Source organism: Ammospiza nelsoni, chromosome 26, assembly GCF_027579445.1.
Source record: "Ammospiza nelsoni isolate bAmmNel1 chromosome 26, bAmmNel1.pri, whole genome shotgun sequence".
Classification (NCBI taxonomy): domain Eukaryota; kingdom Metazoa; phylum Chordata; class Aves; order Passeriformes; family Passerellidae; genus Ammospiza; species Ammospiza nelsoni.
The window spans coordinates 2,688,811-2,711,981 of NC_080658.1; the positions used below are offsets into that span (position 1 = coordinate 2,688,811).

Genomic DNA, 23,171 nt, shown 5'->3' on the forward strand with positions numbered 1-23,171 from the left:
GAGCACAGACTGGGGAGTGGTCCCGTGGCAACTGCTGGGTGTAGTGGGTTTGCCTTGTCTTGTTCTAGTCCATGACTGAGGGAAGAAATAGAGGAGGAAGATTTGGGAAGAGGCATGAAGCTGAGTGGGCACAGGCTCTCCCAGAAATGCTGCAGCTATTTCCTTACCTAAGTGAAGGCTAAACCCTTCCCCAGGGTCTGCCCTGGCCCTGCTGCTCATCCTGACTGCTGAGGTCAGGGAGACTGCATGGAGCAGAGTTAAACTGTCCTGGGAGAAACAGGAGGAGATGTGTTTTTCACTGTTTGTTTCACTTGGAAGGCTGCAGCAATAAGGAATTGCTGCACTCCAGCTTCTCTGGTACCTCCGGCCTCCTTCCTGTCGGAGCAGGATTCGGGCTCCTCCTTGTGGCTCGGCCTTGGCTCTGCTCAGCACCTGCTCCTTTCCTTTCTCCCGCCTCTCTGTACATTGAACACACGCTCCTCTTCCTCAGACACTTCCTTCTGTAGAAATCCTGTCATTTCTAACTATTTGGGGAAAGAATTCACTGAAGATGAGGTTTTCTAGCGAGCACAAGGTTTGGCTCTCCCCAGATATTCTGGTTACAGCCACATAGCTGCAGTCTGGGGTCAGCCCTGCTGCTGGGGAGGGGGATGAGCTTGAAGCATCAGACAAAAACTGAGGCCCTAACTTGAAATAAACCTCAAATTTTAATAGCACTGATGACATCCTGCAGATCTCACCAGAGATCAATTTCAGATTGAATTTTCAGTTTAGCAAGCTGGTGTCTGTGACCTATCACACTGAGATGGAATTGCACAGGGATGTACATAATAGAATGTGAAATAAAATGAATACTCTGTTTCACCAGAAATTACTCCTTGGCATTCCCACACTGCCTGGCACTGAGGCTGGCAATGTGGGAGACCGCAGAGCCTCAGTCCTGAGAATATAATGGAATTAGTACATCATGAAAACCAGATTTTTATTTTCTCTTTCAATTAATCCAAAGTACAGGTGATGTGAGACATGGGAAGTGCTTCCCCTGCAGCTCAGCCTTTCCAAACTGGAAAAGATGCCACAATTTTGATCCACACATGCTGAGGATCGATGAAAAAGACCAAACAACTTACTTCAAAATCTGATATGACTCTTTGTCAGGCTGCAATGTTGAATTTGGGTTTAGTCACCTCTTTAATCCAGAACAGAGAATGGAAGTGATGCCCGGAGTAAGGAAATAAACTGTTGTCAGCAGGTGGCACCCTTGGATGGGGACTGCTCTGCTCCCTGGGAGTGGTGCTGCTCCACAGACCTGGCTTGCTTCATCAGGGAATTGTGGGTGTTTTACTGAATTGGAGCACGGGAAGCAAACTGAGCTGAATTTTGAGGCTGCAGTTTAAATATAGGCAGAATATTTTGACAAGTATATTTTACAGGTCAATGTCCTGCAACAATCACTGATTGATTTAACTCCTCCATCAGGAATACAAATGGATGCAGAGCTGCCTGAGGCTGTAGGAATTCCCTCTCTTGCTGAGTGATACAAACAATAGTCACCTAGGTTTTGGATCAGGAAAAATATCATTTATACAATTCAGTTTTCCTCTTTAGTGGATTGAGATGTTGCTTTGCTGCAGTTTGCCAGAACCTCTTCTGAACTCCTTCCAGTGGGAATGCCAGCAGGATGTGCATTTCTTACCAGCAGCACCCATGATCTCATGGCCAAACTGGTGATGCCAGCAGTGTATCTTTCTTTTTCTTAAATGTCAGAAAATAGAAGACACAACAATCCTGTCTCTATTTTTGGAAGGAAAATAGAGCTTGGAAGGAAAATCATATATGTAATTATAGAAATTACATCATTTTTGCAGGTATTATAATGTGGATTGAATGTCCAGTGATGGGGCTTAGGATGCCTTTTTCAAACATGTTTATGTGAGCAAAGTACCGTGCTTAGGTAACTGCTTTGTGTGCTTCTGGGGTTCACCAGGCTCTTAAAGTTTTATCAGCATCTCTTCAGTTCCACTGGTGGGGGATTTGTAGCTGGGAGAAGGTGTGGCTAAAACCACAGGCAGAGCAGTGACATGGGCTGGGGATGTTCTTCCTGATGGATGAAAACCAAAACAGTTGCAGCAAACTCTGAGCAATTTGTTTCACCTGGACTGTGCCTGCTGCTTCCTTAGGAGCTGAGGGAATTTGCCTTGGTGCTGCAGGCAGTGCAGGAACACAAATATATGCAGTTTTTTTCAGAGATGCATTTTATTTGTGCATGAATTGTAGCCCTGTTGTGCCCTTGGAACTGAGGACAAAGATCTTAAGGATTTGTTTATGCTATCTTCTCTGTTTTTAACTGATACCAGCTCCAGATGGCTGGCAGAATCTAATGGCACTTTATCTGTCCGTTCATCACCATCTTTATTATTATTTTTAAGGTTATTATTGTTATTGCTGTTGTTATTCCCTGAGTAGCCCCTGGTTGGCTTCCAGCAGCCCATGCTGGGAGAACCTGTGAGCTGTGTGTGGCACAATGGCTTCAAAAAAACACCATTAGACTGGATTCATTTGCAGAAGCAGAACAGAAACTTTATTGTTAGGACACAATAGGGCACCAGCAGAAAACAGGCTTGGCATCTCTGACCCAGCGAGCCAATGCTCGTGTACAAAGGCAGAGCAAATCTAAGGAAAGACGTTCTTGGATACATTCTTGTGCTTTGGGGAAGTGAAAGGTTCTTTATCTCAGCATTAGCCAGTGTGAGGCTGCACTGGGTCCAGGTGGAGATTTGGGATTTCTTTATGGGTATCTCCTGTCACGGGTAGAAACGGGTTTTCCATCATCATCTGTGCCAGAGCGACGTCCTGAACTGCTCCCAAATGCTGTTGTAGGGGGAATAAAAAAATTAAATAGGGAACAAAAAAACCACTAAGGCACTGCCAACACCCTGAGGAGCTGAACCATGAGGCTGTGTTTGTTTCCTCACAAGATCTTTCACATATCAAAGGCAGAACTGCCTTTACATCTTATTTACTTTCCCTCCTGGTCCTCATCCAGAAAACCTTAGGAGTGCACATCAGATATGGATTTGGAAGCATCTTGAATGTTACGTGAATCAGCAAAGGAATGAATCTTTGGGAGATCTGGGCATTTTAGAATCCCATGAGCAGTTCATGCAATCATTTTGGAAATCTACTGGTTTCAAAAATGAACATAAAGTATTATATTTTTGTCTCTACATGATACAGAACATGCTCATTTTAGGGAGAATGGAATCTGTGGTAGTAAGAAGAAACCCAAAACTAAAAGGTTTATTTAATCCTATTTTGCCTGTTCATTTCAGCCCCTCATTAAATAAAAATATTTCTTACCATCCTTGGGGTTCAGTCCTGACAACCTGTAGAAAAGAAAGATTTGATTAATGACCATTCCTGACCTTGTCCCCTGAAACCATTGAACCATTTAGGAATTTGTGTGGATGGGCAGGGTTTCACAGAGCTGCTCTCAATGGCTGGTTTTGAGGTGCGTTGCTACTAGAGGTGGTGTTAAGGTGCTTTCAGCTTTGAAATCCATCCCTATGTACTTGAAAGGGAATGGGAACAGTGGTCAGACCAGTTCCTTGTCCTAGGTGTCTCCTTATACTGCTCGTCTCCTCAAAATGCCTCTTCTAGTAACTATGTAAGGAGCTGATTCCTCCTCAGAAATCAGAAATAATTCCATGTATAGATCAGATATGAGAAGTGGGCATGAAAATGCAGATTTTACTGAAGCTGGAGCCTGTTCCAGGCTCTTTTCTTGCTGGGGATACTGGTGTGTGAGGATGAGTATTTATTTTCACCTCTGTGCACAAATTGAGACAACCAGGAGCTAAAGACATACTGGGAGCAGGTTTTTATAGGTTGTCTCAGCCTGAAGGCTCTAATACCAGTGCAACCAGAGGATTAAGTGAGACATATATAGGGGGCCTGGTGCCTTTTGTAATTCATCATGATCAAAATGGTGGCATTTATATTTTCAAATCCCCCGCACCACTGATGTGCAGATGTATGTCAGTAGCCATAAATCTTGAGTGGTGGCAGTACCAGGGACTTTGCCAGTGCTCCAAAGGCTGTGTTGTGCAGGGAGCGTGTCCGAGCACTCCAGGGTCAGCCTGGCAGCCCCAGCTCTGGTGTGTTGTTACCCTTATCTGCTCATCAGGACGGGGACAGTGACATACTGTGCGTCCTGGCCCTCCAGCAGATGGCGGTACGTGGCGATCTCCTGCTCCAGGCGACTCTTGATGTCCATGAGCATTTTGTACTCCTGGTTCTGGCGCTCCATGTCGCAGCGCAGCTCGCTCAGCTGCTCCTCCACGCTGGTGATGAGCGCCTGGATCTGAGCCAGCTGCGCGCAGTACCGGCCTTCCGTGTCCCGCAGGTTGGCCTCCAGCCCGGCTTTCTAAAGTGCAGCAATGGCAGAACAGGTTACAAGGAAGTTTGTCGAGTTGAGGAGAGGGAGGAAGGGGACAGTGTGAGGCAGTGCCTCGTGGTGTCGGGACAGCTCCGTACCATGCTGAGCTGCGACTGGAGCTCGATCTCCAGGCTCTGCAGGTTGCGGCGCAGTTCTGTGATCTCTGACTTGCTGGTCTGTATCTGCTGGGTGTGGGTGGCAACTTCACGGTTCAGCTCCTCAGTCTGAAAGGAAAAATAATGTAAAATCACATAAAAATGTATAAAAAATCAATCATTATGAGAAGGGGAGGTAGGGACCTGCCAGGGCGGTAGTGCTGAGGCAGAGCACTGCCGTGCTGTTTGTTGGTGTGGCTGTACCTGAGTGAAGAACCAGGCCTCGGCATCCTTACGGTTCTTCTCAGCCAGAGCTTCATACTGCTCCCTCATCTCAGCAAGAACTCTGGTCAGGTCAATGCCAGGAGCTGCATCCATTTCCACATTGACTGTTCCACTCAGCTGGTTCGAGTACTCCTTCATTTCCTGCATGGGCAGCAGACAGAGGACACAAAAAGATCAGGCTCTCCTCTCACACTGCGCCTGCCCTCAGCAATCCCTGCTGTGGTACACAGTGCCTGTGCTATCAAGTATCACAGATGGAACACACATAAAACACTTATCACATTTGCTTTCTCATTGCAACAGCTTCTCTGTCTCTGTGTACTCACACAGGACACACGTACTTACATGTAACTTACATGTATGTTTCATTTACAAGAGATAAATTCCAAAGGGGAGTGATCTCCCTGCACTTCCAGGACTCTCACCTCTTCATGGTTCTTCTTCAGATAAGCCAGCTCCTCTTTCAGTGTCTCAATCTGCATCTCCAGGTCAGCTCTGGACAGGGTCAGCTCGTCCAGGACCCGGCGCAGGCCGTTGATGTCGGACTCCACGCTCTGGCGCAGGAACAGCTCGTTCTCATACCTGCAGTTCAGAAAAGAAACAAGCACTGGAACATGTCCGAGTTTGTATTCAGCAGAGCTATAAAATGATCACATATGGGAGGAACAGTGGACTGTAGATGAAAACATACAGATTTAGAGGTGTAAAAGCAATAAAGGTGTTCTTTCCCAATATCCAGCTACGGCATAAGGAAGCACAGACAATGCAGTATGATTTTGTTCCTGGGGAGGACATGACATTTCACCTTGCAGAACCTAATACTGATTAGCAGTATCAATAGAAACATTGTCACATAGGACAGGAGTTTTGTAGTGTCCTCCCAGATTTGCGTAGGAAAGCACAGGTGGGGCAGGGCTGCCTGGGATACAGGAGAGAAAATAGAAACCTGCAGGTGCATTGCTGCAGGGAAGGCAGCTGCACATGGACCTTTATCATCTGATGTACTGCTGAGCCTAGGAGCTGGAAAAACCCCACCTTACTCTAAATTTCAGACTCCAGCAGAGAAATGCTGAAGCCCCACAGCAATCTTTTCCTGCCACTTTCCTTCTAAGTGAAAATCCTACCTATTCCTGCCTTCTTTCCCCTGTGATTCAGGCTACTGAAAATATTTGAGTATCACAAAAAAAATGAAGACGGGGCTATAACTGATCATGCAAACAGCTCAGTGATTGAATGCTGTGTTCTGTCAGGCTTGTACTCTGAATTGGTCCTTCATCAATGGATTCTGCTTGCCAGGGTGTTTTGTATCTGAAGTTACTAAAGAAAAAACTGTTTTGGGAGAGTGAAGAAAAGTAGAGTGAAGACAAATGAGCTCCAGGTGAACTTACTTCAGTCTGAAGTCATCAGCAGCCAGCCTGGCATTGTCAATCTCCAAAATGACCCGGGAATTGTCAATGGTAGCAGCAAGGATCTGCAATTAAGAAACATGGAGAAAAGTTCCTGTGAATAATGGTAAAATATTTGGTCCACATTCCATGAGCAAACCAGAGGGCTGTGATACTCTGTGCAACACAGATCAGAACCTTAACAGGGAAATGTGTTTGTACAACACCTGATCTTATCCGTAGCCAGGTGAATTATCTTTCCAGCCTTTGAGGCCTACCTGTCACATTCTTTACTATTTGATTCCTGAAAAAATGCATTGATCATTCTAAACACCTTTTGCTAACTTTTACTGCAATCATTTTAATTTCAACAAACATCACATTGTCCGGGTAAGATATTTGGTGTTTAAATTGAGAAGAGGCTACTCTATTCTGCTAGAATGCTCACGACCTCAATATATTTGGGATGAGAAATTCACTACTTCTTTTGTAATTATTTTAAAGACATGGAACAGGGAGTTCCATAATTCTCTTACCTTCTGATAACCCATCTACATATGAATGTCATACCTTGTCTCGGAGATCTTCAATTATCTTGTAATAATTGCTGTAGTCACGGGCGGGGCTGGTGGGAGCTTGTTTCTGGTACCAGTCTCGGATTTTCACTTCTAAATCAGAATTGGCCTCTTCCAGGGCTCGTACTTTGTCCAGGTACGAAGCCAGCCGGTCATTCAGGTTCTGCATGGTTATCTTCTCATTGCCAGACAGGAGGCCATCGCCACCACCAAAGCCACCACCAAGGTCAAATCCTCCACCAAAGCCAGCGCCGCCTCCAAAGCCAGCGCCCCCTCCAAAGCCGGAGCCCCCTCCAAAACCACAGGCTGCTCCCCCTCCAAAGCCTCCTCCATAGCCCCCCCCGAAGCCGTAGCCTCCTCCTGAAGAGGAGACGTACCTGGCCGAGGAGATGGAGACGCCGCGGCCGCCGGAGCCGCCGTGGATGCTCGGGGCCCGGCAGGCGCCCCCACCGCGCACCGAGGACAGGCGGCAGCTGCTGCCCCCGGCACCCCCAAAGCCACCCCCGTAAGTGGAGGAAGAGCTCATGTAGGAAGTGGCCATGGCTGAAGCAAGAGAAGGAGCAAAGGTCAGTTATGCAGCCTTGCAAGAGAAGACAGCTTGTGCCTTCGCTGCCCTGGTGCCTCTTTTATATCCTCATGATGGGGTGTTGGGAGACAAACCCCACTGCAGCCCTCCCTCCAAAATTCCTCCTCCCTAGAGGTGAGGCCAATTGTGATGACATTCCTGACAAGCAGTGCTGGCAGCACATCGCAGGGGCTTGGGCTTGGGGTTTCTTTTTTTAATTAAACAAAAGGCATGAATCAGATGTTTTTTCTTCAGGCTATAGTTCTGAAACTTGGAGTTTACTTCTCTGACATTTAAGAATGGAAAAACAAAGTGAGTTCAGCCCCACCCACTTGCCTATTCACAATGCTCACCATGGCTACCTTCAGAAAATCAACTTTTTCTAAAAATGAGGCTTAAGTAAAATTCTCCTTTCTTTGAAAAATGTAGAGTCATCTCTTCATCTCACCATTATTCCTTCTTTTTTATCTGCATTTTTTTCCCTTTAAAATTTTGGAATTGAATTAGAAATATTCTTTATTTTTTTCTTGGAACTAATATTTAGATTTTGTAGTATGAATTTTTGTTACAAAAAGTATCTGCTCATGGCACTGTGTGAGGAACAATCAGCATCCATCAGTGTGCAGGGGAGAGTGGAAACAGTAAATTTATTAATCACTTTGAAATAAACCAGAAAGGTAACACAGATTGAAACAACTCAGTTAAAAGAGTAAATGTGGGAGGACTAAGATTGTGTTACTTTGGAAAATGTAAAGAGAAAGGATTTAAGAAAACACAGTTCTGATGGCAATGCATGTGTTTAATGCCAATGTGCATGAGGAAATGGAGTAGCATTTGAAAATAAGGCTTGAGAAACACTCAGAAGAGGCACCTTAACCCTTCATTTAAAGCAAGAGTCTGAAACAGAAATACATTACTGAGCTAATTGCCAGTGAAATTCAGGAATTCAGTCCTGCAGCCCTGCTTGCCTGCAGGGAAGGCAGATTTGGGCAGTGCGTGAGGAAGCAGGAGCTGCCCCTGTGCCTGCTGGGGACAGGCTGTGGGCAGTGTGGAGTTTGCAGAGCGCCCCAATCTCTGCACAGCACAGAGACCTCAAATAAAGCTTAAAAAAGAAAACTTATACCTTTGCAAAAACATCATAAGGAAGGCATTGTTTTTAGCACAGTCTCTGGCAGTACAGAAGCTGAGCTTAGAACTCAGGATGGGGATTTTGGATAAGCCAAGGTTCACAGGAGTTGTTGGAACAAACCAAGGGGGTTTCTGACATTTCCAGCTGAGATGTTAATGCAGGCACAGGGAATGCACAGCATTTTCACTCAGAGATGAGCACTTGGAGGGGAAGAAATGGCAGAGTCCAGCTGTGATGTGTCCCCACAGGCTGGCTCTGGGCACAGCCACTCGCTCCAGGCTGAGCAGAGCACACGGGTGGGTGTTCACTGCTCTGGAAACATGTTCCAAACTGAACCTGGCCCTTTGCCACAGCCCTTCAGTTTTGCTGCTGGGTAGATTAATGGTCTGTGTACCTTGCCAGATCCCTGTGTCTCCAAGGGTTGGTGGCTCATGAAACAAGTTTACACAAGCTCTCCTAAAGATAAAAAAATGTCTTAAAAACTCCTGTTATCAATGCCCTGAAGTGTGTGCACTGCCAGGGGCTGATCAACCGAGAGAGCCCACAATAAGTAAATCATATTCCATTTAAAAAGCCCAAGCAACAAAACCCCACAAAATTTGGTAGGAAACTTTGGGGAGTTTTCATTGAGTCTTCTTTCACTCAGGTGTGATAACTCCTTTGGAAGGTCAATGGTGAAACACACTTTGCTGCTTTCTAACATGCCCCAGGCGTCATCTGGATCAGTATCAGATGAACGCTTACAAAAACCAGGTAGCAGATAGAAGCTGTTCCTTTCTGTTGCATATTTACCATTGGGAAACAAAATAAATCAAGCAGCTAGTACAGATCATGCCCCATAACATAATTTAGGCAACAATTTCTACACATTTTCTCCTTACAGGCTGTACAGGGAAATAGAAGCCAATCACTTGCTGAAATAAAAAAAAAAATATCAAAAAAAGAAAGGCTCTTTCAAGCTTATGCCTTTATTCTGGTCTCACTACCTTTGCTCAGAGGTTCCTTATCCAGTGACAGATGGACTCATCCTTTTGCACAGTCTCAGAATTGTACCTGTGGTCCCTGAACTCCTTGGTTTGTCATCTTCCAGAGGGATTTCCTGGAAGACATTCCCTGACATGTCTGTGCTGCACAAACTCTTTTGTTACCTCTGCTGTGGGATTAACGGGGCTGACACACTCCAGCCCCTCCTCTCAGGACAGCAAGTTCCAGTCAAGCAGCAGCTTGTTTGTCATCTCAGTGATTCCTCTATGAGTGATAAAACCATCACTCAGAGGAGACGTGACATGCCTTTAGAAAACACTTTTTTTCCCTCAACCAGATGCTAAAATTATAGTGCCTGAGTGATTTATATCTAACATTTTACCAGCAATCCTTCTCTGCCTTAGAGATAGAGGAAAAAATTAATAAAATTATAAAATAAAATTAGAACTAAGCTATAGAAACAAGAATTCAGGATTCTTATAGCTTGCATTCTTGGAGCATGACAATTTCTTGTCAGATTTGCACATTTGCAGCTGGACAATACCAGAAATCTGCAACAGTGAGCTCCCACCCTGACTGGATTGGTCACGAGAAATTGCTCTCAGGGAATGGGACTTGTTAAGATTAAAAAACAAACCTGGAGCTGTTTGTTCTTTCCTGTAGGGAGGTTTCCAGGTCTCGGTGTTGCAGGGAATAAGTTTGGTACAAACCATGTGTTAATGTGTCGGCGCTCAGCAACTGCTTGTACGGAATGCACAAGTTCTTTTCCTGGCTCTTCCAGAAGTGAACCCCACAGAAATGGGTGAGCTCCTGAAGGATCCCCTGCACCCCATGTGCCTCCCTTTGATTCTGCCCATCTTTCCCCCTGTTCTCCCCATCTTGTCCCTTTCTCTGTGTCTTTTTGTCTGTTCTTCTCTCCTGTCACTGTTTTCCCGTGTCAAAGTGAAGCCACTGCTTAATGCCACCATGCTTCATTCCAGAGGCTAAGCTGGATTGTCGGTGTCAGTAGTGACAGATGATGTTGACAGGTCACCTGAGTCACTGCTCAACCAAACCCAAGCACCAGCACCTTTGGATTGAGGAGGATTGCCCCACCTTGAGAGAGAGGTCCAGAGCTTGGGTGCTCTGAGCCATGCACACACTCCATTAATCTGCTGTGAACAAGGGATCATGGACATTCCCCAGGATCAAGGAGAGAAGTGCTGAAAGATTTTATGATGTCTCCCTGAATCACAGACTGCAAACTGATCCACTCTTGGGGAGAGCAGTGTTGGGATACTTTCAGTCTGGGCATATCTCTCTTTTCAGTCCTCCCCAGCTGTGGAGCAAACTGTGCCTCTGGTAACAACAGGAGCTGGGAAGGGGTGGTTGGGCTGGAGCCATGGTTTGCTTTTAGCACAATCCCTGAAGTTTCCTTGGCTGTCATTTTGGTAGCAAATAAAATCAGTGGATTGGAACTAAAAGTGATTCCAGTTGGAATTTCAGCTAGGATAATATCCTTGAAATGGCATGAGAGGTAAGTGGGCTGAAATTGGTGCTGGTGCTTTGTAAGCCCTGTGTGAACAGAGAATGGAAATGAAGAATTCTCCCAGCTGCAGCTCACCCCTGTGTGCCCCTGCAGGAATTATCTATGAACCAGTATTTTACTTTGTATTTTACTCTATGAACATCTCCCAGCTCCTGCTGCTCTCCAGAACCACTTCCCATCCTGCTGCCCCTGCTCTGCAGAGTACACAGCATCACAGTGAGACACCCAGGTCACTCTTGTGTCCCCCTCCAAGGGCTGGGGGTGCCACTGCCTCTGTATTCCAAGCTCCTGCCAGCAAGAGGAGCCAGCAGAATCAGGATGGAGCCCAAGCTCCCCGCACTGTGAGCACTCTCAGGGAGGCTGGCTGGCTGATTCCTGCCTGAGTAAAGCCAAACTCCAGTGAAATATCACAATAACTCCAAAGAAGCAAAGATTGCAAGAATATCATCTTTATTTGAGTAGATGCAGCAATTCAACACATGCAAAACCTAGAAATAATTGTAAAGCTGACCCAATTTGCATCTTAATCATTGCTAAGTGAATGAATCTGCCTAAACTTTTTGTGACCAAGAACCTTCTGTGCTTCAAGAGTCATTTCCAGCAGTTCAAAATGATTTCTCCATCTCAATGCACGTGTTGTCTGCTTTTTCTCAGTTTTCTGATGACCTTTGAAGGACCTTCAGTGCTTGTCTCTTTTGTCTGCAGTAACATGGAGAGAAAGAACAGCAATAATTTAAGCCCAGCTTACACAGACCACTCTGTGGTGGGCGCTGAGCTTGGCTGGGCCTCATCTCTCATTCCCTTCTCTCAGAACTTTTCCTTTCCATCACCTGGATTTGACTCATCCCTTTTATGACACTGCTGACCTCTAACAGCTCAAGGCAGGTTTTACTGGCATGTTCCTGCAATTCCCCCAAGCAGGCCAAGCTTCAATTCCCCTGTCCTTTCATCTGGGGAAATGATTAAGTGTTTTATGTTTTACTTTAGCAGGGTCTGAGATGTTTTTCTGATATCTGACATATTTTAATTGCTGAAATTTGTTCCATTCTAACCAGAGACATCTTTTTTTTTTTTTTCTCTGTGACAAATTATGCAGAGCCCAGTCTCTAGAACAGACACAACTATCAGTTATGTGGTTTTAGAAAATAAAACTTCTCCTGAAAGAGAAGGAATTCTTACCGGCAGTTCCCGAAAGGGAGCCAAACATCCTGTGGAACAAAGAGAACAATTGGAAGAAGAGTTAATACATCAAATGCAAAATGAGATGAGGATTGATGAAAGCAAATTATCTATCAATCAGATACACTGTGTGCAGTCAGGGAAGAGATGCCCATCTACCTGAGCTCCTTCTCAGCAAAGGACAGGGAGTTGTGTTAGGAAATACATTTTTAAACTGCATTGGGAAAAAACACTATGGAAAAGAAGTAACAGAGCAAACCAAAACCTTTCAACCCCTGCCTCATTTTTTTCCTCCTTGAGGCTGTATGAGATGAGTTTGAGCTGTGCTGCCATGTGGGAGTCACTCAGTGACTGCCTTCACTTCTCTTCCCAGTATTTCCTCCCACACTGATTCCTGTTGGGTAAGAGTTCTCCACCCGGTAACAGGGAGTTTATGGGGATTTGATATTAATTTTTATATTCTGTAAAACATTATTAATGGCACTTTTTCTGACTGTGATGCAGCTGATCACTTCAACTGTTAGTTGCAGTTAATCTACTGTGCTGCTTGTCAGTTCCCCTTCCTGTTTAGAAACTCTTTGAGGTCTCACTTCATGTAAATGAAAACTGCAACATTTCTAGCTCCAGAAAAATTAGTTTGTTACAAATTGTATAACTCTAGGAGTACTGTGTTAACCAAGGTGCTGTGGCAAATGAGCACCATGGCATGGTCAGTCTGAGCAAAAGGTTCTTACTGGGACTCCTGGCCTTCCAGCAGCTGTCGGTATGTAGAGATCTCTTGCTCCAGCCGAGTCTTGATATCCATGAGGATCTTGTACTCGGTGTTCTGGCGCTCCATGTCAGTTCTGAGCTCAGCCAGCTGTGCCTCGATGCTGCCAACCAGCCCCTGGATCTGTGCCAGCTGTGCCCCGTAACGAGCTTCTGTGTCGGCCAAGGTGCCCTCCAGCGCCGCTTTCTGTCAGGGCAAAGCACAGGCAGGAGAGGTTGCTGCCAGTGCAGGACTTGGTGTGGGGAGGGAAATACGGGCCCTTTTCAGTGGGGGTTTGTCAGGCAGTGCCAGTTCTGACGTACCATGCTGAGCTGGGACTGCAGCTCGATCTCCAGCCCTTGCAGGGTGCGTCTCAGGTCAGTGACCTCGGACTTGCTGCTCTGCAGTTGTTCAGTGTTAACGGCGACCTCACGGTTCAGCTCCTCAGTCTGAGACAGGGAAACACCGTGTGAGAAATGTGGGGGGCATAAGGCTGTCACAGCATTTTTCTGTGTGTTTTAATAGTTGTTTCTTTCATGGATTTTTCTGGTAAGTGTTTGTGCAATATGGAGGGGTTTTACCTTGCTGTGGAACCAGGCCTCAGCATCCTTCCTGTTCTTCTCAGCCATCTGTTCATACTGGTCCCTCATATCTGCCAGGATCTTGGACAGGTCAATGCCTGGAGCAGAGTCCAGCTCAACGCTGACTTGACCGGCTACTTGTCCTCTCAGGGCACTCAGCTCCTGTGGGGAAAGGCAGAGGAGACAAAAGAGGGTACAATTGTAAACTGAAAACGTTATTAACCTTCTGTCCTTTCTTCAAGGGCTAAGGCTGACTGACTCCCCTGGGATACTGGCAGGAGGGATCCCAGTCTACACAGGAATCTTTCCCTCACTGTTGGAGAGCCCAAGGCAATCCTGAGGGACTCCACTCTTCTAGTGCCACTTTCAAACGCATTTCTTGGGGTTTACCTCCTCATGGTTTTTCTTTAGATAGGCCAGTTCCTCCTTTAATCCCTCAATCTGCAGCTCCAGGTCAGCTCTGGACAGGGTGAGCTCATCCAGGACCCGGCGCAGGCCGTTGATGTCGGCCTCCACGCCCATGCGCAGGCCTTGCTCAGTCTCAAACCTTAAAAAAGCAAAACAAATTCAGGTTCACTGATCACCCAGCCCACAAGAAACAGTATGAGTGCATCTGGGTTTGTAGGATTTATGGTGTAGCAAATACCATCAAGCATTAAACCTTTCTCCACATATCCCACATCATGCAAAATTTTCACTGGTGTTCTTAGCAAGAACGTGAAGGGTTGAACCGCGTGCACAGGATCAAACCAATATTCACACGGGGGTTCTAGGGGCATTCAATTCCTGTTTCATTGTCCTTTGGCTCAACAAGGATTTTTGCCTACTCATGAGTTCTTTTCCCTCTCAGAAATTGCTCACTTGGTTTTGAAGTCATCAGCAGCCAGCCTGGCATTGTCAATCTGCAGCACAATCCTGGCGTTATCAATGGTGGCATCAAGGATCTGCAAACAATGAGAGCTCATTACTGAGGCCGATACAACTGTTATCAGCTTCCCTGCTGTGCAGATAAGAGTGAAGAGTCTATTTCACCTGTAGCTACAACAAATAGAGGTGTAGGGAAGGATCCATGATCTACAGCAAACACATCATACAGATTTATCACATACTTCTGCCAGGATTCTGTTTTGGACACATCCTTGTGTCCAGTGTATGAAGTGAAAGCCATTTTTGGTAGAAGTTCCACAGTGAGACAAAACTACATGCTGGCTTAGAGGGAAAGGACTTTGAGAGACCATCTTTGATCACATTTTTATTTCCTAGAATACCAGGATGGTGTTTATTTATTATTTTAATGCATTATGAAAGCCTCTGAAGGAAATTTTATTTAAAGGAATCTCTGTTCAGTTTTACCTGGAAAGCATGTCTTCTATGCCTGCCACTTCTAAAACTCAAAAGTTCATCCACAAACCAGCTGTATGGTTTCCCACACCTAACTAAGGGGAGCAAAACAAAGGAGGGAAGACAATACTAACAGGAGGAAATCCCATTGCCATCAGATTTTAAATCAGGAGTGAATGTGGATGGGTTGAAGCAAGGAGAAGCAACCTGCGTGGGAGCGGTCATGAACTCCAGGCTGAACTCAGAAAACTAAACCTCAAGTTTTCTTTCTTTTATTTACATAGTTAATCAGCTACTCCTTGTGTTATGCAGGTGTGTATCACTTCAGCAATCTGTTATCAGGTACCCATGGGCTCTTGGGGCAAATCCTGCATTTATATATGGGATTGATTACTTCATGTCTGCTGTTTCCTTTTTTCCTATGCCAGATGTTTCAGTTCACTTAATTCCAAGGTTGAGTATGGGAAATGTGAAAAAGAAATTACTCTAAACCCGTTTTTATTTTCATTGTTAAAGCAGTGTGTCTGGGCCTCTGAGGGTTTTCAAGCTCTATGGCAGGTGAGAGGTTGCAAAGACAGGCAGGTAGCTGTCACAGCTTGGCTCTCATTATAAATCAGTTTATATATGGTCATATATACATTAACTGGTCATATGTGTGTGCATGACCAGCGTGTGTATAAACATAGGCTTTGTTAAAAGCCAACATTATCAGTCTTCAGTACTTGGGCATTCCCCACTGACTGGTTTGTACTTCTTCTTGGCTAGCATTAAAAAAGTAGATAACTCCATATTGACATTGACTTTAACCCCCCACCCATTCCTTGCATTTACATCTCCCTCTCCCTCCCATGACCTGCAATGCTTTCTAGGGCTTCCCTAAGGATATTTTTAGCTTTTCATGCTTCCTTTGTAAGTGGAAATCTAAGATGACTTTTGAGAAATATTAACACCTACCTTGTCTCGAAGGTCCTCAATAGTCTTGAAATAAGGACTGTAGTCCCGAGCTGGGCTTGGTCCTTGTTTCTGGTACCAGTTCCGGATTTTGGTCTCCAGGTCAGAGTTTGCCTCCTCGAGCGCTCGCACTTTCTCCAGGTAGGAGGCCAGGCGATCGTTCAGGCTCTGCATGGTGGCCTTTTCATTTCCCGACAGGAGCCCATCACCCCCGTAGCTAAAGCTGCTGCTGAAGCTGCCTCCACCATAGCCTCCCCCCAGGCCGCTTCCCGGGCCAGAGGAGACAAACCTGGCAGAGGACACGGACACGCCTCTGCCACCCGAGCCCCCGTGGATGCTGGGGGCCCTGAAGCTGCCCCCGAAACGGAGGGAGGAGGCTCCGGGTCCCCCCACCACGGAGGAGCTGGTTTGCCTGAAGCTGTAACTAGCCATGGGGAGGAAGAGCAAGGACGCGACCTAAGCCGCACCTCAGCGATTCGTGATCCCGAAGCAGGAGAGTGCCCAGCTCCCCCACCGCACCGCTTTTATGCCGGTGACAATGGGAGTTGTCTCCAGAATGTGTTATCTGAGACCCATGGAATTTATCAGCCCTAAGCCTTCTGCCAACACGGCGGTTCCCCTTATTGGTCAGTGGCCGTGCAGTGGGCTGTTTCCTCCCCCAGTACCTCCACACGGGGAGGGATCCCCTCCCCCGGACCTCTGCAGCTTGGAGCGAAAGGTGGGATTTGGAGGAGGCGTCTCCCTGCCGAGGGGAGCGTTCCTAAACCTGGTTAGAGTTTGCCTACGTGGAAACAAAGGGGTTAGGAGCGCACCCACTGCGGCCAAGCCGCGGTCAGAGGGAGTCACACAAAGCCTTGTTTTAACAGAGTGATTCAGCCTGATAACAGAGCTTGTAAGGAGCCCAGATGGTGAACAATGTGTGTGGACCTTCACGTTCCCACCCCTCTGTTTCCCTCGTTCCCCTTGAGAAAATTTCTTCTTTCAGAAAGGAAGTTTTCACTCTTTCTATCTTTACTCTTGGTTCTGTTTGGGCTAACAGAGAACGTGCTGTATCTGAGAGTCTGGTTTTCTACAGACTCAAGAATCCTCCTGAAGCAGCCATGGCTGTACCTGTAGCAGAGAAAAGCAGTGACATCCCTGAGTACCTGGGGAGTGAGCAGAAACAAGTGTCTGATTACACACTGAGTCCTTTGATTGCTACTGAAAGAGAGAAGCAAAGAGAAGAAACAGAATCACTCAGTCTTCTGGTCTTTGAGAGTTATGAAAATGTTATTTCTAAAATTTTCAGATCCTCTATTATCCAAGATGGATTTTCAAAAACTTTTGTTACTTCCTTCCTCCAAAACACTTCTGAGGAGTTCCATAGAATTTGGAGGGAATGAGAAAGAGAGAGAATGGAAGGAGAGCTCCGGCCTGGCGGCACTTACAGCTCTTGGGAGCAGCCAGGCCTTTCTGTATCCATGAAAAATGCTCCAGGTGTTTCAGGCTACACAATGAGGTGCACTCCCTGTGTACAGAGGTGTCAAACTGCGGGGCAAATTCAGGGAGGGAAAGAGCAAACAGCAAATGGGAGGCCAGCCAAGGCACCTGTATCACCAGCTAATGAGGAGGCCATAGCAGGAGGAATTCTGCAGTGACTCAGGTGTGGAATATATCACTGGATACACACAGGATGTGTATCACACTTCTGCCCCAGGACACCACAGCAGAGCTCTTTGCTCTCTGTGCAGATTTTGCCTCCCACAGCTCTCCATCCTGCACTGCAATGCTGTGCAGCCTTTCCTCAGAGGCCCAGGGATGCTCCTGCTGCCAGAGACACACCAGTTCCTTCTGGAGACCTGAATGTCCTGTTCAGCCCTGGGTGGGACAAACCTGCCCAGCCAGTAACTGCTCCAAGGGCTGGGAACAGATGAAATATTGGTGTCAGGAGGTGACTGAGAGAAAACTACTGTGGAACAGTTATTTTTTTGTTAAATATAATATAATTAGAGCATAAAGAGCACCAGTACATGTGCTTTTCTTCACTGAACAGAAAAGCAAGAAGCTGAAAGAATAAATACCAGCGTGTTCTTTTTGAGATCTGTGTCCTGGTGCAAGGAGAGATGAACATCTGTCCCTCCAGGTATTCCTTCAGCATTCCCTGGACTCCCATATCAGGACCTCAATGCAGTGTATTTTTGGGTTGTGCAAAATGAAAAACTAATCTGTGGTGCTGCATAATACTTTATGATCCAGCTCATGAAAATTGGGATCTGGAAGGCTTTTGGATGCCCTCTGCAACATCTTGAGTAAAAGCAGCAATCCCCATATATTGCACTGTTAGAATATTGATCAGGTACTGGAGGCAGGTTGGGTTTGCCTGAGCTCACAGGGAAGAATCTCCCAAAGAATGAACTGCAATTCTTAGTGGCAATTTGGAGGTACGGCTGAAGTGTCAGTAAGAAGAAAGGATTGGGACACACCATCAAATGGATTAATCTGATTTATAACACCAAATACAGCATAAGCCCCTAGTACTAAATCAGTCCCTCACACAGCATTTTTGCTAAAACTTAATTATTAATCTTTTGACTTTCAATTTCCGTTTCACCCTAATGTTTGCATGTGTTTGTTTTGCAAAGGGCTCCCTTAAGGTGAGAATGTGTATTTAAATGCTTTGGAAAGCCTTCAGTACAGCAAGCTGAAGAAGGTGCTGGTACCATTCAGTGTAGGTCTCTTTTTCTGCTGGTACTATAAACCTAATTTATGGTAGGGTCAGCTTTTTCCCAATAAGGAATGGTCAGCACAGGGAATTTCCCTTATCTGCACCTTATCAGAGGGGAAGGGAGACACATTTTTTCAAGCAGAGTCATCCAGACACACCCAAGCTTTTGGCCAAGACTGGTTCTGCTTTACCTTTTATCTTCTCTGCTTTGCCAGTCACTGCCGCTTTATAAAACCATTCAGTTGTTTCAGGGTAGCTTTATTAATTGTCCCGTAAACCCTTTTTTTCTTGCCCTTGAGGACACTGCTGTATCCTTCTCTCTTTTCACATCCTGCTGAATTTGCTTCCAGGGATAGATAATTAATTACACTTTGATGAACTTACTGAACATTTTAACCATCTGTGTTGGTGCCTGCATTTCCATGGATGCCCCTATGAGTGAATGAGCAAAGCCAATTTATTATTCTGGATTTATCTTTCAATTTTTAACTGTTTGTCCCTTCTGGTAATATTTTATTTCTGCCTTTGCTTCCGTCAATGAAAATATGCTGCTTTTTCACGTGCACATTTGGAGTCTCCATCTCTTCTCTTGCTCACATGAACTTTTTCCACCCTCCCCACTGATCATGTCGCAGACCCTCTTAAGAACACAGCTTGGGATGTTTTTCTCCCCCTTTAAAGATCAGAGGCATGAAGTATTTGCAGCTTTTTAATTCAAGCACAAAATTTTTCTATTTTTTCTTTTAAACTTCCTTGTGAGAAGAACCAGTGACAACAAGCTCTGATCTGCTGATCTGCAGTTGGTACCAAGGTAACTGCAGTTATGGTTTACCCAAGATACAATTCTCAGCTGTCTGGCTTTTACAGCCCATCATAAATCTTTTTTTTTTTTTTTTTTTTAATGCTCAAAACCTGGCATTGCTATATATTCTGTGAATGTGCCAATAGATTGTGAGACAAGAATGCTGCTGTGCTGAAGAGGCAGGTCCCAGCACATGCGCACACAGCTGTGAGTGGCTGGAGAAGAGGGTTGGGAAGAGCAGAGCAACACAGGGAATTTGCTCAAAATTATTATATTTGTGAAGCAGAGGGATTGTGGTGAAGGGAATGCATAATTTCTGCACTGAAAGAGGTGAGAAACAAGGTTGTGTAAGGGTTCTGTGTTAACAGAAATTGTGAGAGTTAAGACACAGGACAAGACATTTCTGTCCAGGGCTCTGGTTTGTTTGTGGCAGGACAGAAATGATGGATCAATGATTTCAGCTGCTCTGGAATGACTCCTGCCCAAGCTGCTGCACTGCTATTGGGGCACAGAATTTAATTTGTCAATGATTGCCTTTTATAGAACATTTAAACAGATTGGTATGAGGAAAATAAATAGAAGATCCTCCTGAAGAGCTCAAGCACTTTAACTGGGAGCAGTGTAAATATTTCACAAATCCTTGAAACTGGCTGTGGTGTGGAAATGCTTCATTATTGTCCCTGTTTCCCTAGAAACATAACTAACTTTAAACTCCTGACTCCTCCATCATTCCAGAACTCTAATGATAAAGTAAATAGTGGAGTAAAGTACCTGAGATAGGAAAATAAACCAAATTTTCTTGTCGTGTGATTAAAGATTGTGTGGGAAGGAAGGCTCAGTTGGGGCACCAAGCCCTGGGGAGTGCAAATCAACTCACTGGATGTACTTCCACACTTCCTTTAACCTGTTATCTGGCTGGTAAATCTCAGCAAGGTATGATTGGGCTGGAAACTATTATTTGAGAGTCAAACATCCAACTGACAGGAAGATGTGTTCCAAAAGTCAGGTTTGTGCAGGCAGCAGCAAAGGCAGTGCCAAAGCCCAAGGGACTGAAGCTGTCCCAGGCTGGGGCTGTTGGACTCTTGCCTGGCCTCTGCATGCTGCACTGAGGGAGGAGCCCTGGGGCTATCCACAGGGATCTTCCCATACACTACATGGAAAATTCCTGCTCAAAAATAAATCCTAGACCTGGGAGGGACACAGAGTAGGATGGGGCTCATAGCCCAGAGCTGAGCTGTTTTATTCTGTTCCCATTAGTGAAGCACTTGTGTGTCTATTATTTATATCTCTGTGCTCATATATTTACATGCATATACTTGTATTTATAGACTTCTATATTATTATTTCTCTTGTTAATTTTGTAAGAATATATTCTGATCACAGGAGTAAGCCACAGCTTCCAGTAAAGGCAGAGATTTGAGTGTGCAAGCCTTAAACATTAGTTTAAACATTAGTTCTGGGTCTAATTAGAAAACAAGGAGCTCTCTTAGTACCCTCCTGGTGGATCCTTGTATTTGAACTTTCCTGATCCTACTGGTGGTTTCATGCTCAGCTTTTCTTGACAGGAATTCTCAGAGCCTGAAGATCTCTGGTTGGGCTCAGTGAGACAATCCAAGAGGGCAAGTCCTGCAGCCTCTGGTTTGTGGAGCTGCTGCCAGGGAGGTGCTGTTAACACTTGGTCCTCATGGCAACTCTCAGCCCATGGAAACCCCTTTGGAGCCCTGCTTCTGCCTGCCCTGGCTGGTCACACAGCTTTAAGGGAACAAAGGGGATTTCTCAGTACTTTTGACAGTTTATGCCTCTTTTATAAAGGACTGAGTTACTCATGTTTGTGTGTACCAGGAAAGTCCCTTCTGGGCAGTCCTGATTGTTATACCTTAACTAAGAGCTGTGGTTTTCAACCAGACTCTGCCACCCATATCAGCTTTAAATCTTCCTTTAATTAAAAACTGAGGTTTGTGCCAACTGTCTTGTGTTTTGGGCAGCCCACCACCAGCAAAGCAAGTGACTGAAGTGCTTTCTGAGTGCTTTTTCGTGCTTTCCTAATGGATTCAGCTTTAACAACTGATAAAAATCTGGTGACATGATTTCTAACAGCATTTTTGACAGAAAGGAGTTGTTGGAATTTATTTAAAATCTTTGTGTGTGTGTGTGTTTGAGCGCTGTGATTTTCAATAGTCTGACATCAGGCTGTGGGAAAGCACTGAACTAAGACTGGGAATGCTGTCAGAAAATGTTGATTGCTGAGGCTGTGGTGGCTTTGATGCCAGCCCTGTATGGGTTGGGAATGCAGGTGTGTGCAGGGAAAGGTGTTCCCTGGAGCCAGGCTTGGCAGAGCGTGGGCTCCCAACTGCTCCATTAGCAGTAATTGCAGCATGCAGAAACCTCTCTTTAGGCACTGCTAAAACAGCTCTGAGAGTCAGCTCCAGTGGCATTTTTGGGGTTCCCCGTGGCAGGAAAGAAGTTATGAATCTGACTCCATGTTATAATATAATATCATAACATTTATTATTATATTATGTTATGTTATGTTATGTTATGTTATGTTATGTTATGTTATGTTATGTTATGTTATGTTATGTTATGTTATATTATATTATATTATATTATATTATATTATATTATATTATATTATATTATATTATATTATATTATATTATATTATATTATATTATAGAATTCCATACTAAAACTATACTAAAGAATGAAGAAAGAATAAAGACAAAAGGCTTAACAAGAATGATAATGAAAACTCGTGACTCCTTCCAGAGTCCAGCCTGACCATGATTGATCATGATTAAGTCAAAACAACTCACATGTTGGATAAACAATCTCCAATTCCAACCCAAGAGAAGAAAATCAGATAATTATTTTCTTTTTTCCCTGAGGCATCTCAGCTTCCCAGGAGAAGAATCTTGGGCAAAGAGGAGTTTTTCAGAAAATATGACAGTGACAAGCTCTGCTGTGCCTGAGACTACGTGTTTGCTGTCACTTGTCCTTTATCATGGGATCATGGAATGCTTTGGGTGGGAAGGGACCTCAGAGCTCATCCAGTCCCACCCTCTGCCCCAGGCAGGGACACCTTCCACTAGAACAGGTTGATCCAGGCCATGAACACCTCCAGGGATACAGCAGCCACAATGTGGAAACACTTAAAGAAATTCTGAGGTTTGTTAGGATTAGCACTCCGAAGTGTTATACATGATGTGAAACCTAACAGAAATTGTTAGAGAGAGAAAAGATTTTCCTGCATGAATTCTCATATTTACTTAACTTAGCTGCTGCTATTTTTCATGGTGATGGTGGGCTGGTAAATATCAGAAATATCACAGGAGCAGCTTCCTTTCCTCTTGCTGTTTGTTACAGGCACAGTGAATCAGTTTCTTTTCTCATTCCTTGAGTCGGTGGTGGGCCGAGAGGGAAATCTGCCTTGCCACCTCTGTGGTTCCATTTCCTTATAGCCAGGGGGTGCCAGAGCCTGGCAGGACTGAGCACAAAGGCACCAGCAGGAGCAGTGGGCTGTGTACCTGTCCATACCTGACAGCTGCCCTTGCAAATGGAAGCATTGCTGTGGGTCTCAATCCTGGAGCTGTGTCAGAATCCTGATCCAGAGTGATGCCCCTTGGACGACCCAGTCCACTCAGTTCTGGTTCTTTTCTTGAATTTCTGCCCATACAGCCATTCCGCTCTCTTCATGAAACCTTCTGAAAATGTTGGATTATCCACCTGGAGATGATTAATTCCCAGAATTGAGTCACCAACCGTGGGATTTGGGGCTTTGGGAAGCAGGAGCGGCACAGAGCGCTCCCTGCAGGCCCGGCTGTTAACCACAGCCACCGAATCCAAGGCATGACATAAAAATAAAAACAAAAACGCGCCGA

General features: G+C 45.2%; 2 protein-coding genes across 2 annotated transcripts; both read right to left on the minus strand.

Moving 5' to 3' along the window:
- Positions 1–2,554: 2,554 nt before the first annotated feature.
- LOC132084176 (keratin, type I cytoskeletal 15-like) lies at positions 2,555–7,365 on the minus strand. Its single transcript, XM_059489219.1, has 8 exons — positions 6,774–7,365; positions 6,207–6,289; positions 5,244–5,400; positions 4,798–4,959; positions 4,537–4,662; positions 4,206–4,426; positions 3,361–3,386; positions 2,555–2,871 (listed from the first exon to the last, which is right to left on the minus strand). Exons 1-8 carry the CDS (start codon positions 7,317–7,319, stop codon positions 2,789–2,791), a joined length of 1,404 nt encoding a protein of 467 aa, XP_059345202.1. The 5' UTR covers positions 7,320–7,365; the 3' UTR covers positions 2,555–2,788.
- A 4,052-nt stretch (positions 7,366–11,417) lies between these two features.
- Positions 11,418–16,297, minus strand: LOC132084193 (keratin, type I cytoskeletal 19). The gene is made up of 8 exons (XM_059489247.1): positions 15,788–16,297; positions 14,354–14,436; positions 13,883–14,039; positions 13,493–13,654; positions 13,235–13,360; positions 12,898–13,118; positions 12,164–12,192; positions 11,418–11,683 (listed from the first exon to the last, which is right to left on the minus strand). The coding sequence occupies exons 1-8, from the start codon at positions 16,214–16,216 to the stop codon at positions 11,664–11,666; spliced, it is 1,227 nt and encodes a 408-aa protein (XP_059345230.1). The 5' UTR covers positions 16,217–16,297; the 3' UTR covers positions 11,418–11,663.
- Positions 16,298–23,171: the final 6,874 nt, after the last annotated feature.

Bases quoted from the DNA above. Each gene is read 5' to 3' on its own strand.
- LOC132084176 (XM_059489219.1), bottom strand. From the start codon at position 7,319: ATGGCCACTTCCTACATGAGCTCTTCCTCCACTTACGGGGGTGGCTTT. The intron at 6,290-6,773 runs GTATGACATTCA...TCTTAATTGCAG, and splicing joins TTGAAGATCTCCGAGACAAG to ATCCTTGCTGCTACCATTGA. The intron at 4,960-5,243 runs GTGAGAGTCCTG...CTGCCCATGCAG, and splicing joins TGAAGAAGAACCATGAAGAG to GAAATGAAGGAGTACTCGAA.
- LOC132084193 (XM_059489247.1), bottom strand. From the start codon at position 16,216: ATGGCTAGTTACAGCTTCAGGCAAACCAGCTCCTCCGTGGTGGGGGGA. The intron at 13,361-13,492 runs GTAAAACCCCTC...TCCCTGTCTCAG, and splicing joins AGGCCTGGTTCCACAGCAAG to ACTGAGGAGCTGAACCGTGA. The intron at 11,684-12,163 runs GTAAGAATTCCT...ATGTTACTGCAG, and splicing joins CTCCCTTTCGGGAACTGCCG to ACAAAAGAGACAAGCACTGA.